The 19,029-nt window shown below is 40.4% G+C and overlaps 2 protein-coding genes across 2 annotated transcripts; one reads left to right on the top strand and one right to left on the bottom strand.

The window, feature by feature from the left end:
* Positions 1-13: 13 nt before the first annotated feature.
* Positions 14-2,283, bottom strand: znhit3 (zinc finger, HIT-type containing 3). The gene is made up of 5 exons (XM_008306892.1): positions 2,104-2,283; positions 1,402-1,433; positions 1,221-1,286; positions 557-634; positions 14-403 (listed from the first exon to the last, which is right to left on the bottom strand). Exons 1-5 carry the CDS (start codon positions 2,169-2,171, stop codon positions 201-203), a joined length of 447 nt encoding a protein of 148 aa, XP_008305114.1. The 5' UTR covers positions 2,172-2,283; the 3' UTR covers positions 14-200.
* Positions 2,284-6,576: 4,293 nt separating this feature from the next.
* Positions 6,577-17,428, top strand: vkorc1l1 (vitamin K epoxide reductase complex, subunit 1-like 1). The gene is made up of 3 exons (XM_008306889.1): positions 6,577-6,822; positions 10,006-10,115; positions 12,447-17,428. The coding sequence occupies exons 1-3, from the start codon at positions 6,599-6,601 to the stop codon at positions 12,671-12,673; spliced, it is 561 nt and encodes a 186-aa protein (XP_008305111.1). The 5' UTR covers positions 6,577-6,598; the 3' UTR covers positions 12,674-17,428.
* Positions 17,429-19,029: the final 1,601 nt, after the last annotated feature.

Raw genomic sequence — 19,029 nt, 5'->3', positions numbered from 1 at the left:
GGAACTGATGCAGTTTGAGGAAGTTTTAGCATTTATTTGAACATTATATACAATCTGTAGCATTAAGAAGGCACGAGAATAATAGCAGCAACTATACAACATTCATGGCATGTGCGGCCTAACCCTGGATATTTTTACAGAAATACAAAAAGGTAGGTCAACCCACTACAAAAATATCAAAAACTGATCTAAGCACAATTTTACAAATAACCATCCTCACTGGATGTTAATGATTTTTTCTTATCTTCTACAATTTTCAAACACTGATCTGAAAATTCAACAAACAGAGGCTCCTGCATGGCGGCCTTCATCGCGTCCTCTTTGCTGTCTGCGCTGTCGATGGAGCGCAACAACTGTCTCAGATGAGGGTTGCAAAGCAGATCTCTGAGCCCTTTTGACTGACCTGTGGGGGGGAAAAAAACAAGTTCAACTGCCCGCTCCTGACTTTTTCCTTTTTGTTTAAAACTTGCTGCTGCTGCTGCTGCGATTAGTGTTATAAAAGGCATTATAGTTCAGGAGTTAAAAAAAAAAAAAAAAAGTGATGTTTGAATAATACCTAACAACTGGAGTCTCTGCAGAGACACTTTGTCAATGATGTCATCTTCATGCAGAAGATCATCAACCGTCCACGACTCTGCAAAGAGCAAAGAAAAGAAAAGAAGAGCTTTTCACACAAATCAGCAGAACATGCTGAAGGTTAAACTTGTATTTTACTTCTTGTGCCTCAGAGCAGTTTTCTTACTAGTTATTGCTACAACTGAATCTACTGAAGTTACATTAAACAAACAGAATTCTGGCAACTTTGAGACAAGTATTTCCCACCAGTTCATAAAGTCATGTAGTAAAAGCTCAGCGTTATGGGTTCAATGAAATGCACAGCCATTGGATAAGAAGTATTTTAGATTATCATCTTTTATATACAGCACTTGTTTATTAGTCTCATGATTAAATGGATAAGCCCTGGAATCTAAAACGGCAATAAATAGATAATAGATAAATTGATAAGATCTCACAAAAATGCATTTAAGTGCACAATTATCATTTAAGCTGTAGATTTTCTTTCCCAGCACAACTATGGTATCCTTTAACATGTTCTATTGTGCTTGTAACCTGATCCATGTTGCACACTTGTCATTTATATGCAAAGCTGTGCTCTTGCTGCTTGATTTTGACACACTAAAAATATAATGACAGGAATTATTAGAGAAACACCACCGTACCAGAGCTCACAACACCCTCAGCTTCAGTTTTAGGAGACGGAGGCTTCTCAACAGGAACACAAGTGTCTGTGGACAGAGAGACACAAACTGATCACTGGATGATGAGATGTGGAACATTTCTGGGGGTACAGTCACAGCTTATCACCATGAAAAACTAGTGAGAAATAGTGAGATCAGTTACCTTTATGCTTCTTGTAGCAGCCAAGTGAACAACTGTAGAAGTGAAAAACAATAATTACAGACAGTTTGTATGCTGCAGATCATAAAAACAACCGATTTAGTGCAGACTTAAGTTAACAAGGTGATATTTAAATGTTCAATATGATTATTAATAACTTGGGGGTTCATTATTTAATAGGTTACACCTAAAAATTCTGGTTTAACTTGACAAACTTCAATAGCATGTTCAAAATCAATGGCATCTGGTTTGTTTAGCAATGTCAACACGATAAAAATAAAATCGCGAATCCTTTTGGCCTACGCGGGCTGCCGTCCCATGTGGTCGTCGTGCTCACCGGTGTTTTCTCAGTTTACTTTTAACAACATTGCTTTAAGACGTTGACATAATCAGTGGATACTCGGTAATTTATTTATTTATTTTTATTTTAACACTTTGTAATGTTTTTAAATTCTGTGAATCTGTATTTAAACACACCAACGCTATAAAACGTAACTGAGTTTTCAGCCTCATGGCGATAAAACTGCTCTATTTGCTGTTCTTTAAACTGATTTACAAGAACAGCAAAAACAAAAATATCCCTTTTCAAGATGTTGAAAACTGTACTCTCCAATAACTCTCCTAGCTGAGCTAACGTCGTAGCTAAACACACTGCTGGATGCTAACGGCGGCTAGCTTGCTAACAGTGAGCTATGGTTGACTTACTATCGTATTTTGCAGGCTGGACATCTGTACTTTGGTGTCTGCTCGCTGCACACGCTGCAAACCTGCATGATCCCGGCAGGTAGAAGACAATACAGAGGAAATAATCGGGTTGATTTGCTCCCTGACGGTCGCTACATGTGTGAGGATCAAGAATGAAGTAATTCCTGTTGACCAAGTCTCATTTCAAAATAAAAGCACGCAAGTTAACCAAGGTTCAGGTACAACTGCAACTAAAACCAAAACAGTGACGAGCCTCTTGCAGTGACAGCATCACATCTGTAGGTCATATAGTCCTGTTTTAGTCACTTTTATCATTTGCTTATACAGGCAAGACTGCTATGTGTAAATACACGAGGGCTCATATACAGTATAATAAGCTTTTCTATGTAACATTCAAATGATTAAAATCTGCAACTGTCTCTGAAGTTTTGCTTTTCAACTTTAGAGAAAGCTTATAACATGATTACAAGTATGTAAGACGCTTGTTGTTTTGCACAGGACACCCAACTAGTTTAGGCTTCACACTGCCTTTAGTCTGTTGTCTGTAGATTCTGGGTCAGCGTCACAGTGTTCAGCAGTTTGTTTCTACAACTTTAGGAGTCTGTACAAGAACTTCAGCTAAATCCACAGTTAAACCTAAATTATACACACTTTTTCTGATTAAAAAAAAACCTTATACAATCACATTCTTTATTTACACATAAAAGCGGATCCATTTGTATGCTGTGTGTACTTTTCAATGACAGTAACACAGTATCTTTGACTTAAATTATATGTGGTTAGATGGGGCGTGATTGTGTTGTTAAAATGCAGCTGTACCAGTCGAGAAATTGTTCCGCTAAGATGTTCTGCCAGAAAAATAATAGTTACTGCATGTAACTGCTGTTCTACGAGTGCTTGTGTGACCCTCTAACTGACTTCCCTGTTGGCCAAGACTAGAGGTTAATGTGGTATAATTCAATCACTAAAAATAATATTAGGACTTTAAAAAAAAAAAAAAGCTGCAGAAAATAAAACTTGATAGGTCCTTGGTCGTGTCTTTGAGCATTTTCAGACGACCTGCAAGTTGTCCTTGATACAGAAAGTAAACAGAGAACCTCCTTCCTCCAGAGAGTCACTAAACACAGACAGGAAGGAACACTTTATAAAGCCTGTTAGGGATAAATCCCTCTTTTATAGGAACAATAAAAACACATCCGTCACAAGCACTAGTAATAAAACAGCCCATGCCGGTTTAATTAACACCACTTTATTGAATTAAAATACAATAAAATATCTTCTCCACCCACAGACCACAGACATGCCTCTATATATATATATATATATTTATCAAGCACACACTACTGACCTATATAGCTCAACACAAACTATTCCTGCACAGCTGTAACGTGAGAGGAGCAGGTCTGATTACAGGGTAGAGTTTGGAATGGAGGGCTGTCTCGTGACAGACTGCTGGGCATGTTCCCGGTGTCACAGCGCTCCATTCGCTGGATCAGGAAAGGCAGAGATACTTGGCCATGGTCAACATCGGAAATCCAACCCGGGTATCAAATCTGTGTGGAAATAAGAATGAAATGATCATGAACAGCTTGTCCTCAGCGGGCTTTTCATTAGAAGTTCCACCTGATAAACATGTTTATAAAATGTTTTCTATTTGGCAGGAATGAAAATATAGCTGAAGCACAATAAATATACGTGATGAGATTTTTATTTTATCTTTTCATCTGCAGGTTGTTTTATGAACGTATAAGTTGGTCAAAAAATGTCAAAAACAGTTTCAGCTCCAAAACACATCCAACCTAAAAAACACGAGTAGGAAATCCTAGAAGCTGGAACCTGACTGATGTTCTGTAAATCACATTTTAGGGAATCAAAACACCACATCAGTGAGTCCACCTGAGCAGAAACTAGAGCCTGGTTTGTTTTTGTGCGTGACACAAACAGATCAGGTGTAATAAAGCCGTGGTGGATGAGAAATACACGATCCACAAGTCTCTCCCCATCACAGTGACCTTTCAGGTGAGGTAAAGCATGAATGTACAGGCTCAGATCACAATGTCCTGACTGCACCCACAAAGCAGGTGTTGTTCACTTCACATTCGTGGGTGTGAGCTGCCTGCTGAGTCTGCAGGATCTCGTTCCCTGTGGAAATGTGCGAGCAGGAGGACTTTTAAAATCCCAAAAACATATAACCCAGACTTACATAGTCACCTGTAAACATCGAGCATAGACATCAAGACGACGAGCTCTTGGTTCTCCTGCGCTTCATCTCGCTGTTGTGATATTTCTCTGCGATCTTCCTCTCGTGTCCTGCGGGGCAATGGCGGTTCGTGTTCAGCTCGATCTCCCTCTTGGACCTGCCTTTGCCTCCGGCGTGGCACGAGTACTCCATTAGGTTGTAATAATCGTACTGGTCGTAATAAGCCTCCTCGAAAGAGACGAATCTTTCCATATCTGTGGCCATTTGGACGCAGACGGTGCTGACTGTTTGCAGACGGAGCAGCGGAGTAAACAGATGATGTCACCCTGTGTTTATATACACGCAGTCACGTGACCAGAGCCGACTGAGGAAACACACAGTGCTCGCTTTAAAACGGGATATTCTCAAATCCTACTCATTGTTTGAGATTTCACTTTGCATGCATTCGTATGCTCCTACATCCGTGATAACATTAAATTTTCTTTATTTTTTTTATCCCACTTCTTCCACTATTTGGAAGTAAAGTAGGCATCAGGGGCTTTTATTTTGTAGGGAATGTGGATGTTGGTTGTTTAAATTGCACACAGTAACTCTTCTAGGCACTATATGTTTATAGAAATTAATGCACAAACCACAGTGAACACCCAGCATTCAGAGATGGAGCCACACAGCTGTTATACGTCTATCCTGGCTGAGACCAGTATTTACATTGTGGTGACACATTGCTTTGTTGCTGGAGGCCAAACACTCATTTTTGTGGTCATTCACTCTTATTGTTTGCCTGTGCAGGCAACACTGCCATATAGAAGCATAGGAGCACTCATATACAATGTAATAAGCTGTTTATGTAGGCCTTCGTTGATTAAAAAGTCTGGGATGATTTATGAAGGTATGCTTTGTAAATCTGAGCTCGAGCTCATGAGATCATTACAATTCAAATTGCATAAGATAAGCACGCACAGGACTGTCATTACAAAAGGGCCCTTGTTCTTCTCCCCGAGTTGAGACATCACACTGTGTACATCCACACTTTTCTTATAGCTGCAGGTTCTGGCTCAGTCCTCAGCAGTTAGTTTGCAGAACTCTTCAAAGTAGGTTTCAATCCCCAAAGTGTTAAAGAGCTTCAGCTGAATCCACAGCTAACCCTACATCACACACTCTAACCAATAGAAACATGAACAAATGCAAACATGTCAGAACAGCTGCATGTTATACTGTCCATTCATTTTAAAATATCATGAAAAAAAATGCTACAAAATGAGTCTGAACATTTTCTGGCTGAAGTATTTGGCTGTAAGTGGCTGAAAGAGGAGATGTTGTGCTGTTATAATGCATTATGAATAGGAACAACATCTGTAGAGAAATAGTTTGGCAAAAAAGTTGATAGGATGTAACTCCAGAGTACAGCCTCCTAACAGGACTCACTATTGGGGGGCATCAAACCCTTTGTTTTCTGTATTTTGGTAAGTTTTTATGTACCAGTTTCCTCATTTCCCCCCAATTTACATCTGAAACATCTTTAGTTATGGTAGAGAAAACAGAAAATTCAGTGACAACTCAAAACATGAAGGAAGATCAGACAAGATAAACTTTATTTGTCATATACACAATTATACACACTACAATGCGTAGTGAAATGTGCTTAGTGCCTGCATCCAGTCCAACAAAAATAAATAAATAAATAAAATATTTTTTTAAAAAAAAACTAAAAATAACATAAAATAAGATACCTAAAGTGTTCAAGAAATATAAATACATAGATAAATAAAATAAAAATAAAATCTAATCAAATCAAGACAATAGCGCAGTCAGGCTCTCGTTATCATTATGTGTTGATTTCAAGTATCGATCAGTTTTTCTTATTTAATCTGACCTCTGATCAGCTCACATGTAGCTCAGATTCACTCCTCTGTCCTGTTCAGTGTCTTTTGTTTGGGACAGTGATCTCTTTAATAGTGCATGTGGCACCTGTTCACATCAGGGGTAATTAAATACATTTTAATTTATTTATAAAGCTTTAACAGCTCAGATGCGCTTCAGCAACATTTCTGCTCAAAACACATTCACACATATCTGTGTTCGGGATGACCCATGTTCCTCAGATGGAGGGGATGTCTCCCTGCATCCCCCCTGAAATCCACGCCTGTGTTTACCAGCACGTTGGGTGTTTCCGCAGAGAGCGCCGTGCTCGCTGTGGACTGTTGTTCCTGGGCTCGGCGGCCCGCCCCTCACGGTGGAGCACGTCCTGACGCTTATCCACGTCGCAGCTCTGCCTCACAGGCGAACTGGCTGCGTATGTATGCGTGTCTCCAGCTAGGCCAGAGAGTGATGGCGGCGCCCGTCCTGAGAGTGTCCACCCCTCGGTGGGAGAGAATAGCGAGGCTCCTCGTCTGCCTGCTGGGCATACTGCTGTCTCTATATGCTTTTCACGTCGAGAGGGAAAAGGCACGGGATCCGAGTTATAAGGCGATGTGCGATGTCAGCAGCTCCATCAGCTGTTCAAAAGTGTTCAGCTCAAGGTAATTTGAATTCAGCAAAGAGCGCCGACAGTGGCGCTCAATGAAGCTGCTGCTATTGTGGCAGTCTGGGAAGGGCTGCTCGCTCCAAACTGTCAAATCCAGCCCGCTAACGCCTGCCCGCTAAAGCTAACTGCAAACAAGTACTGCTGGCAACCTGCGAGATATTTGTTTATTCAACAACCTGCCTGAAACAACTTAACTGTTAGCTTGACATGTAACAAGTACATCATTAGCTATCTAGCTCGGCGAAGCTAACTTTGCTAACCGTTAGCTAACGCACCCCTCTGGTTAACACTAAAGCTAACTAACTTATTAGCCTGCTCGCCATCAACACACTCTTGAGGACTGTTTAATTATCGGTTGCTAACGTGAACTGATTCCACCGGCTGCTCTGTGTGTGTTTGTGAGGCTAGCACATCTGTAACACCAACTTTAGCTGTGGAGTTGACGGTAGCTTTGTGCTTTATTGTTGTCAGTGTATGAATGCTGTGTGAAGCCATTCATCCCTCTAAACTAAACTAGTGTTTCTGGTGGTTAGTTGGTTCGGTGTTGGTGAATTTGGGTGACGAGAACTGTGTAACCTAGTGGCTAGCCTCCACGTTAGCTGTCATGCAGCTGTCATTAGCTTTGGTGCTAATGTCACCGGCTGTGTGTCAGTCCAGGGGGTTAAACGGTGGCTACCTAAAGGGACAGTGCACGGAGCTGTTCAGAGGTCAGAGGAGGGGACTGGACACTGTCCCTGCTCACCATCACACATGCTTACTGGGTAGATAAGTAGCCCCCAGTGCTACAGATAGAGCTGCTGCTGCACTGATACTTGGATTTATTTCTAATGAAGAAAATAGCAGGAAAACATAGTCATTCATAACAAGACCCAACAGCTTTCTGAAGATCACAGGTCCTGCTGGAGGAACTTTGAGTGCAGCTACCAGCTCCTCTGTGGCCATGCAGCTCCTCATGAGCTGAGCTAACCCCACCTTGTGAATCTGACTCAATGAGTCTTTACAGGCGTTGAACAAACTTGCATCATAACTGGAATGTAACCTGACATATGACATACTTGTTTGATGAGTGGGTGAATTCTCTGTCTGACAGTCTCGCCATTCTCATGTGAAGGAAACTATCGGTTACAAGTGCATTGTTTCTTTAACATATTCACCCGATGAATGAAAAGTAATTGCAGTTTGCCTTTTTGTTTTACAGAATAGGCTGTCACAGCGTGGCCAACCTTAATCTAAAACAAACTTGGTTCCCTGCATTCTAGTCTGTTATCAGCGGATATAGATAAAGCGAATACCCTAAATTTGGTGATACGATGTGATGCTGATCTGCCTGTTTTGTTCATGCCTCTTCAAATACAGTTAAAGATGAAGTACTAGTACTCGCCATAGTCAAAGCATGCCAAGTGTTTTAATATCCCAGTGGAGGAAATGAGATTGTTCAAACATTGTGCATGTGTTGTCGGCTCCTTTAACAGCATTCTCAGGATAGTTAGTGTGAGGTACAGTAAACCATGTTGCTGTAGGAAATAAAACAAAGGTCTGAGTTATTGAACCAGCCTCTTATCTCTGTGCTGCTGCTGCTGCTGCTGTAGAGCTTTAAAACGGACATGAGGACCTTCATTCACTGCACATTAGTACAGATGAGATGAAGTAATGCATTATGAATAGCCATACACTGTACGTATAGAAATAGATGAGCTATGATACAAATCCATCACTGTGATTTTCGGTTTGTCTACAGGTCTTGGAGGCTTGAACTCTGCAGCTTGTTAATTAATCTGTTTTTGAGGTCATTTGACAGAAATGCACAAACACCACTTTGCCCATACGACTTGTCATGTTGTGCAAGAAACGTAACGCAGACGTTTATAGTGTTTTATAACAGGAAGACTGTCCTGATTCATTGGAACATGTTTGCTGTTTTCCTCAATGAGTGAAACTCCTAAGTTTGCTGGTGGGAAAGAAGTGTTGAAATCTGCCTTTAATGGAAACAGGCTTTGAAGACAAATTGCTGTACAGCAGAGCTAAAACTTCTTGTTTCCTGGACTGCACGCAGGCATGAGACACAATTCTTTCCCTCGGTTGGAGATGGTGGTGGTGGACGGGGTGAATGGTATTAAGCTGTGGAGACAGAACTAACGGTTGTGCCACAGACGCTTAAATTCAGCCCAAACCCTGACAGTGGTGCTCAAGTGATTGAGGATGGTAAAGGGAAACTCTTTTTATAATCAGTTTGCCAAACTTGCTTTGACTGCAGTGTCCTCGTCAGACTCTGGTCCGAAGACGACGCTGAAGTCTGGAAAACTTCCTGCTGCACAGTTTTTACTTGTTTGTGACGTTTTGTGGACAAAAAAAGTTACGAAGAAAACAACCTAGACTTAAGTTGATAATGAAAATGGGAGCTGCACATGAGAAATATTTTCAGTGTTGATTAATCGACTAATTGTTTTCTCGGGTATCAGGGTCGTTGAATAAAATGTCAGAAAATGTTGAAGCATTTCTATCTATCTGTGTTTCCTAAAGCCTGAGATGACGTCCTCTAATGTTGTTTTTTTTTTTTCCACAACCCAAAGATATTCAATTTATTATTGTAATAGAGGAGAAATGAAACGAGAAAATATTACAATTTTAAAAGCTGCAAACATTTTTTTTTGTCATTGAAAATTTTCTGGAACCAAGTAATTGCAAATCAAAATTGATGGGTATTAATTTAATAGGTAACAACTTATACTTATTGTTAGTTACAATTTAAGTGTCACTATTACTGTCAGTAACACCGTATTTACTGAACACATGGATTCCTGATGCTGCAGTATGTTTACCTGCACTTAATCGTTTGCACTCGACGCTAACTGCATTTTATTGACTGTGTACTTGCACAATAACAATAAAGTCAAATCTATTCAATTGTAATCATTAGTTCACTGTACACTAAGCTGCTGTTGTGTGAGTTACGCTGATGCACAGTTTTGATAAACAGAAAATCTCGCACAGCTGGTGAGTCAACTTGCTAGAAGACAAACCAGGAAATAATTCCACCAATCACATGACTTGAGTCTGATTGCTGTATTCTGTCTGTAATCTTATCTGCACTCATTAGTGTGACTCAGGGAGTTTCGACATCACTCATCTTTAAATAAAGTTGTAACTGTCGTCTTTGATGCTGTTTTTATGGTTTTAGGTGGGGTCGAGGATTTGGACTCTTGGGCTCAATCTTTGGAAACGACAGCGCACTGAACCAACCCAACAGTGTCTATGGGATCGTCTTTTATGCCTTTCAGCTTCTACTAGGTAAGATGGCGTTTTATTCAGGGTCATCTGTTAACATTACAAATGTAGGTGACACATTTCCCTGGCCTGTGCAAGAGCAACAAGTGCTGACTCAACTCTTTGACTTCTTGTGTCACAGCTATATTTGACTGACTCACATGACTTTGGCATTAAGAGAGCAGGTATAAATACAGTTATGCGCTCAAAATAACTGTCAGATGCTCATCCTACTAAACTGAAAAAGTTATGTTTTTATAAATGCATTTCAATGCAGACTGCAGGGATAAAATAAGAACATAATAATAATAAGTAAGTAATAAGAATACAGAAGCTTCTCCAGATAGTGGCGTCGTCCTTTTAGGGTTATCTCGTAATACTTTTGTGTTTGTCACACACTCATGGGGACTTTTCAGTCACTATTAGACTGTAGATATTTCTCCTCATGTGCGACTTGTTTTAACTTGAATGATTTTTTTTCCTGCCTCCGTTACATGAACGTTCTCCTCCCCTCAGTACGTAGATGGTGCTGCTGACTCAGTCATGCTGGTTTGACATGTTTGCCTGCCGAGTGGTCTGTAGGCCCGCTTGGCCACCTGGCGCTGGCACAGAACAAGAGGTCCTTTTAGCCGCAGCAGTTACCACTCATTTGACTAACACAATAGCATCCCAGTCAACCCAAACTGCTACAGCGGGTCAAGATTTCCATATTAAAGACGAGACCAGTTGGTCTCAGAACCTTGATTATCCTCGTGGCGGCCAATATTTGTCAGCAGGCATGACTCCAAAATCTGCATAAGCAGGGCTTTAATCTGTGATCAATGCCAGTGTACAGCTTGGAACTGTTGTTGCAAAACATGAAATTAATGCTATAGTTGGGCCGCTTTCTGTGGTGCTCATGCACAGGGTCTGTAATCACTTTTATTAGAGTTTTTCTCATTAAGCAGTATCAAGGGAATCATTATGCACTGTGATGTAGGTATATGTCATGATACCGTGTTTATTTGAGAAGCTGTTAAATGATAAAACACACTGATTGTTTTTGGGTCATCCAGAAAACTATCAAAACAGGCGCTGATCAAGTTTCTTTCCATTAAATCTACTTATCGCATGATTGAACACTGTTACATGAAATCAGGCACATCCGTTGACACCCGCCTGCCTCACAGTGGGTCCTGTGGTCTGTCACAGCCTTCAGATTTACGGTTCGTTCATGCCTTAAGAGTCACCTCTGCATGTGAGTCAAGCATGTCCATGACGATATGCTGTATTCAGGGCCTTTACAACAATGTTGATCGCCGGCATTTGGAATTTATATACATTTGGAATAAAAATGAATATCTCGGAATTTAAAATATCACAAACTCCGACACCAAACTTTTTAAAACGCCTTCATGTTTTCCATGCGTTTAATTCAAAGGCGTTTTCAACATCCGTCTTTCAACGTCGATCGGTAATAAGCATTCTGATAGGGCTGCAGACCAAATGCTAGTCGAGACTTCACAGTGGTGACTACAGACAGAGACCAGCAGCTGCATCAGAGCCAACGTAGGGCATTTCTGAATGCATTAAAAAACCAAAACAAACAAAAAAAACAATGCAGTTAATCAGAAAAGTGTAACGACAATCCGTCCACTTCTAGCAGACGTAGCTGTGTGTGTTGCTAGTCAGAGATCATGTATAAAACAGCCTAGATTTATAAATTAAATACATATCAGGTGGAAAGGGAAGATTAAATAATGGCAGTAAATGAATAATTTTGGTAGCAAACAAGAATCCTCGTCTGTTGTCTGGGTGTGATTGTTACAAACCAAAGCTACAACAGTTCATCAGTTATCTGCCAAATATTAGATTAACCGCCACAAAATTGGACAATCAGTTAATCAGTTTGTTTATTAGTGAAAAACAAAACTCTAGCTTGTTAAATTTGAACACTGACTGGTTTCTTTACTCCTCTGTGACCGTTAACTGGATAAATAGAGACATTAGACGACGCCATATTGGGCTTTGGGAACCAAACAACTCATTGATAAATCGAGAAAATAATCGACAGTGAAAATAGTCGTTAGCTGCAGCCTGGCGACGCACAACGAGCACAAACAGTGAGGAGACTTAGCCTCAGAAGTATGACTGAACCTCATGTGACAGCGGAATAGTACGAGCAGTCTGCTCAGCGTTCAGGCTGAATGTCATCACGAGGAGGCCGATCATAAAAATAGAGGACCTTTTAGAGGCTGAACGCTCTGTGAAAACAGAAGACTCATCAGGTTGCCTGTGTGTTGCAAAGTTGTGTCTTCTTCTTCTTTTTTCTTTCACTTTACTTGCCTAAGCCTTAGTTTGTGTTTCTTGCCGTAGGAATGACTGTCAGTGCAATGGCCGCCCTTATTCTCATGACGACATCCATCTTGTCGGTGGTGGGTTCGCTCTACCTGGGCTACATCCTCTACTTTGTCCTAAAGGACTTCTGCATCATCTGCGTCACCACATATGCGCTGAACTTCATTCTCTTTATCCTCAACTACAAGCGACTGGTTTACTTGAACGAGGCCTGGAAGCAGCAGCTCCAGGCCAAGCAGGACTAAGCTGCCGAAGAACGGCAAGAAAAATACGACAAACAAACAAACAAAAAAAAGAGAAATGTGACCTCTGAACATTTGACTTGCCACCAGGAGACCTTGCTTCCAAACAATGTTTATTCTGCTGTGTGTTCAAAAAACAAAAAAAATGAAGAAATTTAACTTAAATGTTGGGCCTGACATCTCAATGTTGATTGCAAACACGGAAGGATTTGTAAGTGAAAGGTGATTTTTTTTTTTTTTCTTTGAATTTCTTTGTCCTTGTTTAACATTGTACTCACTTAAGGAAGGGAGCTGGTTGTGTGTGTGTTTGAGGGAAACACAACAACCCGAGCAAGCAGAGGCAGAAGGCCACAATACACAGCGATGGAGGACAGCTCTCAGTCGAACAAAAAGGATCGTGGAACGGAAGAAAAAAAACAAAAACGGGACATTTGAAGAGGTTGAAATGGTTAGAGAGCTCCTATCACTGCACAGCGCATCTGCACTAAAACTCGGAGCCGAATAAAGGGTCCCAAAATTAGAAAAAAAACAACACTCATTAGGTTATCTCACAGTTTGCGGACAAGGCTGAGAAGGGGGGCGATGAAATTATTAACATTTCTACAGGATAGTTTTTTTTTTTTGTTTTCCATGTTTACACTTTGTAGTACGTTTCTTTTTGAAGAGGACCACTAAAAATCCAGACGGGACAGTGTGAGATATTGTGTGTAGATCAGTCAGATTGTTTGTTTTTGCAATTCTGTAAATAGCTGCTGAGCAATATTCCAGGCTAGATTGTGATTTTTTTAGTGTTGACACCAACCTTTAAGGAAAAATTTTAAAAACAACCAACGAGAAAACAGGAGTAAATCTGGAACAAAAAAAAAAAAAAGTGATGGAGGAGGTCACAGGTGGGTGGACGCGCTCGGGACGCCTCCCGTCCTGTAATCCTGGTCAGGCATGCAGTTCAGACGTGTGTGGATTTCTTTGTTCTAAGTGGTTGTTGTTTCATCCGAAGCCACAGACACAAGTCCTTCAAAGAGAACTGCAGGTTCTTTTCACCAAGTTCGCATAAAGGCACCCTCACTCTTATTTTTGTTATTGTGTGAAGAGCATTCCTGACCACCACACAAGTGGGATCCATAAAGACTTATGTGCCTAAAGGAGTGTTAAGGTGAATTACCTTTTTGTTTTGTTTTGTTTCTTTTGGGTGTGGGCGGGTAATGTCATGTTAACACCACATTTTTTTTTTTTTCCTCATTGTTTTATTGTCACAGGTCCAAGGCTTTATTTTTATGATCATAATTTTGTAAATTAAGATACCAGTGAAGTGTTTCTCCCTCCCTAATAGTCTCATGAGGTAGCAAAAGGCTGCTACACTGTGATTGTCTGCTCAAGGGTAGAGCGGCCTGGTGGCAGAAGCGTCTCTTATCTCGCTGTTTGGGTTTATGTTCATCTGGCTTCTGTATACGTTTGATGTCAACTGAACAGTAACGGTGATCTTGCCAAGCTGAGTTACAGTTCATTTGCAGGACGTGAACAAAACATGGGAAATGTAAACGCTGTGTTGACAGCTGAAACGGAACAAGGTGTGAGGAAACTAAACGGTGTGTTAAGCCATATGTGGAGTCCGGGGGGGGGGGGTTCTTTTGCTCCAGCAGGAACGATCCAGGTTGCTAATACACTAAGTGGTTGATCTAACATGACGAGGTTTGAGCCGAGATACATCACTGTTTGGATAAAAGGACCCGTATAGAAGTGGCAGTAGGACTGTGGTCTCTGTTCCATCCAGTGTCCTACTGGTCACGTGCATGGTACACTATCTCCTGGCTTTAAGCATCATGTTGGCCATCGGACAATCTTACCGTCAAAGATCTGTCGCAGTATTAACTGTAATGAAGTGATTCATCTGTGGTGATAAACCAGCTTGTTAATAGTTTCTATCACTGCTAGTCTCCATCTTCTTTTAGTAGAATTCAGGTTTTCCTGGACAGCTGTTTCATGGGGAGTCTTCGAGTGTGGATGCTAGCCGCTGTCAGCAAAGTGATTTCAGTCATGTGCTTCTGACCATAAATTCTGGAATCATCAGTTTTGTAAAATCATTTCTGGTCTTGCCCGTGGTGACCCATTTTCTATGTGTCATCAATTTACACCAATGAGCCACAACATCACAGCCACCTGCCTATTATCATGAAGGTCTCCTCGTGCTGTCAAAACAGCTCTGAGCCACCGAGTCATGGACCTCGAAGAGCGTCTGCGCTACCTGGAACTGGAATATTAGCAGCAGATCCTTTGGGTGCTGTGGGTGGCAGGGCGGGGCCTCCCTGGATCAAGCTTGTTTCGGCGCATCTTGTGGATGCTTATTGACCTGGGCTCTGGAGAGTTTGAAGGCCAGGCCAACACTTTAAGCTCTTGGTCATGCTCCTCGAGCTGGTCCTGGGCACTTAGTTTCCACGGTGTGGCAGGACACAGTGTTCTGCTGGGACAGTGCTGCTGCCACGTGGTCTGCAGCAATGTTTAGGTTGGAGATATTTGTCAAAATAACATCCACATGAACGCCAGGATCCCAGGTTTTGAACAAGATGATCCATGTTATTTATTTCCCCTGTCAGTGGTTCTGATGCTGTGGCTGATTGGTGTGCAGGCTGTTCACTGTTGACCATTTTCCAAAGCATACGTTGTGTAACAGTGATAATCGGTGGATCCTTCACAGTAAAGCTCCAATATGCTGTTTACCATGTCAATATTTGTCCTTTATCTTTAAGTAAATAATGTCAGCCTGCGAGCTAAGTATAGGCTTCAGCGTCACTCTGATGGGTAGCATCACTTCATAGCACTCCACTGATACATCAGAACAAACTGGGTCTGATTGTGGGAATAAAAACAAAAACAAAAAAAAAAACATTAGTATTTATGCAATTAATTAATTTCCTACAATGCAGCTCAGCTTGACTGACACAGATTTGGGGGTGTTACATTTGTCATGGTAATCTGTGAGTTCTCCTTTAAGCGCATGTAAAGTTTCTGAAACTTGACTTCCATGCCATTTACTATAGAACGGGAGCCGATCACTGCCTGGAGTAGAACTTGTCCAGGGTTTCTCCAGGCTCAGAATGGGCCTTTGTGGGGAGACGACACACGATAGTAAATAAGACTGACCAAAGGCTACGAGTATTTGTTACCTTACTAGACAGGCACCTATGCATTTTTCTTATTTATGACAATTTGATAAACAGATATGCCTCTTATGCTCGACTAAATGAAACTCCACTTACCAAAACTATGTTACAACATTTAAATTATTCTTATATTTTTTTATTCTAAGTTCTTATTTTGATAATGGTGCAGGTTAAATTCCAATTCAGGAAAAGCCCGTTGCATTTAAACACTGGTTTGCTTTGGAAAATGGTCGCCGGTTAACATGATTGGGTAGTAAAGTGTCAAAAACATCCAAGAACCGATGGACTTGTTTATCAAACCGCGGTCCTCAGTAGAACCACTCAACTGTTTGCATCCCATCTCAGCAGGTCTTCTGTAAGGACTCCCTTACACACAGTATTGTCTCGTCCGGCTTACGTCAGGTTCTTTTTGATCTCAGCTCGTAATGAGATTAACAACCACACACTGTTTTGTCTTTGTCCTGTTTCTGGGAAAGCCTGTGCACTCTTACATAAGACAAGTCTCCTATGGATTCACTTGCACAAGTCAAATTTTATTTTTTTTTCTTTAGAGAAGTCAAACTGACATAACTTGCTATTTTTTTTTGGCAACAAGTATGAGTCCTGTGAGTACTGACATAGAACTGACAAGTAGGTAGCCTATCGTTATGTTCACGATTCCAGTCATATGCAAGCCTATTACACTAGTTGTGTGAAGTTACTTTAAAGAAATGGGCGAGGAATTTAGGTGTTAGGTCAAAAGTTTGTGAAATCCTGAGAAGAGGATGTTGTGTGAAGACTTAATGTAAAAAAAAAAAAAAGAAGAAGGTGAAACTGATCAATACTACATTCTCATAAATATTCATTTAGGCCCTGAGGTATAACTGCCATGTTAGTTGCATCACCAATGCCAACAAAAGTGCCTTCTGTTTGATCACTAGGCCTTGAGCCAAAGACGAGCAACAGTAATAGCCTTGTAAAATGAAGAATGGTAACTGCAACAGGCACTTGTGCTTGCCTTCCTTAACATGTAACCTGATAAATTGGTAAATCCCAAAGATTTGATGTCCGGTATCAGTGCAAAAATCCATTCAGAAATTGCCAGATAAAAATGCCCTGTCAAATCAATGGCCGTTCCTTTTTTTTTCCTTCCTGAACTCCACTATAATCATCGTCTTTATTTTGTCTAGTTCGTTAGCTACACTCTGTGCAAATGATACGATTGTAATGTTCTTTTTTTTTTTCTTCTCCATCATTAATTATGTCCCTTAGCTGTATAGACTGTTAACATTCTGGGTTATTTTAGTAAAAAAAAAAAAGAAAAAAAAAGTCGAGGGTTGGAGGGCTAGGAATCCATGTGTCAGCATAAAATGTTTATTAAATTTCTTTGTGGAGGAAAACTTACTGGGTTTGCTTCTGTATTGCCAAATATGTTTTAAAATGCTGTATTTTCTTACATGGAAAAGTGTTACATGAATGGTAGGAGGGTGCGGGGAAAAAAAAATCTGTTTAAATCCAGCTTACCTTAAGGGAAAACTGTGGAAAAGGTTGACATGAGAACATTTTTAATTGTGTCATTGTCATGTGGAAATGATCTACCATTAAAACATTCCCTCTGAAACCTTCTGTCACTTTAAGTCATTTAAAAGTAAATAGCGTTAAAAGGAGCTAAACATTGCTGACACTGAATAATAAGTCAACAGTTTTTTTTTTCAACCCTTCTCAGAACAACAGTCCAGTGCTTTTACTTAAAGCAAATATGAGGCTTGAGCAGTCTGTGTTAAACAGATTGAGTGAAGATGATGTATTCAAGTTTTTTTTTTTAGCACTGCCTCTCTCTGTGTTGGTATTGCTCAGTCAGCAACAACTAGGAAACACAAGGAGGGATTGATTTCCCCTTTCGTTTCTATTCAGACTCTGTTCGAGGGACTTCTCCTAAAGACCAGTACCGATGGTTACAGCAAGCATCAACCTTCAAGATTGAGGTTTAATTTTCATCTGGTTTGTTTGGTAAAATAACGATGATACTCACTAGCGACAAATTTAAAACAAAATCATTAAAACTGAAGCTGCACATATACCCTGACTACAATATCCCAAGTTTGAAGGCGTCAGATGATGTCAAGCACAGACTGTACTAGAAGATGGATGCAGCCGCCGTGACGTCACGCTTTGGTTGTTGAAAGGCCTCAACAGCTCTGTCTCTGGAAACATGACGTCTGACTGGGAACTCCAGGGCAGAACACACCAATGTGGGAGCAACCTGTCAAACATAGCCTGCTTGATCATGTATTTGACTTTGGGTTTCAGACAATGTTCTAATCTTCTACAAGGTTCTAGTCTTTTTTTCCAAATTAAGAAAGAACCTCGTAGAAGATGCTTTAGAGATAATTTCCCAAAGTGGTTTATATCTAATCTGCCAGTAGGTTATTTTGGTTCTTAGTATCAGTCTTCATGTTTACATTCTTATATTGAATCGTGTGTAATCAAATATTTCTGTAACCTGCACCAAACTGATGAAGGACTTGGGAGGGATTCAGATTCAATAATTAATTCAACGATGGGTGCAGATGCAGTAAAATTCTGCTGAACACCAACTTCATATCACTGAAATAAGCTGAAATTGACAAAAGTAATAATAAATAAAAATTGTATTAAAATCATGACATTGCTTTTGACAAATTGCTTTTCAACAGAAATATTAAAAAAAAACAAAAAAACAAGCACAATGGGACCCATAAACTAATATTTAGTTGAACAACCCTTTAATCACTGCCATCAGGTGTTTTCTGTAACTCTCAGTCAGACGTCTGCACCTGTTGACAGGTGTTCTGATTTCACTGCTCATCAGCAAAGTGCTCTAATTTGTCCAGGAGTTTTTTTTTTTAATTATTCTTTTCAACCACAATTCAAAAGCAACGTCTTATTTCACTAAATTATAATTGATGCAAATTTTTATTTATTATTACTTTTTTCAGTTTCTAGTTATTTGAGTGACTATTGTGAGTTTTGGCTTTTCTTTAATGGAAGGCTGTGAATACATTTGAGAATGACTGTTCATCATCTCTCCAACCATGTGTGTGAACTTTGATGACCGGGTAACTTAGAACAGGTATCTACAGTGGATCAGACATGCCTGGCAGACAGCCCTGAAGTGTAATAAGTGCTGATAGGTTTTATTGGTGCATGGACGTGTTCCAGTGTGAGTTTAATGACACATCA

This window comes from Stegastes partitus, unplaced genomic scaffold (assembly GCF_000690725.1).
Source record: "Stegastes partitus isolate 25-593 unplaced genomic scaffold, Stegastes_partitus-1.0.2 Scaffold49, whole genome shotgun sequence".
Taxonomy (NCBI): Eukaryota; Metazoa; Chordata; class Actinopteri; family Pomacentridae; genus Stegastes; species Stegastes partitus.
The sequence above is the reverse complement of the archived record's forward strand: the minus strand, read 5'-3'. Positions and strand labels throughout refer to the sequence as shown.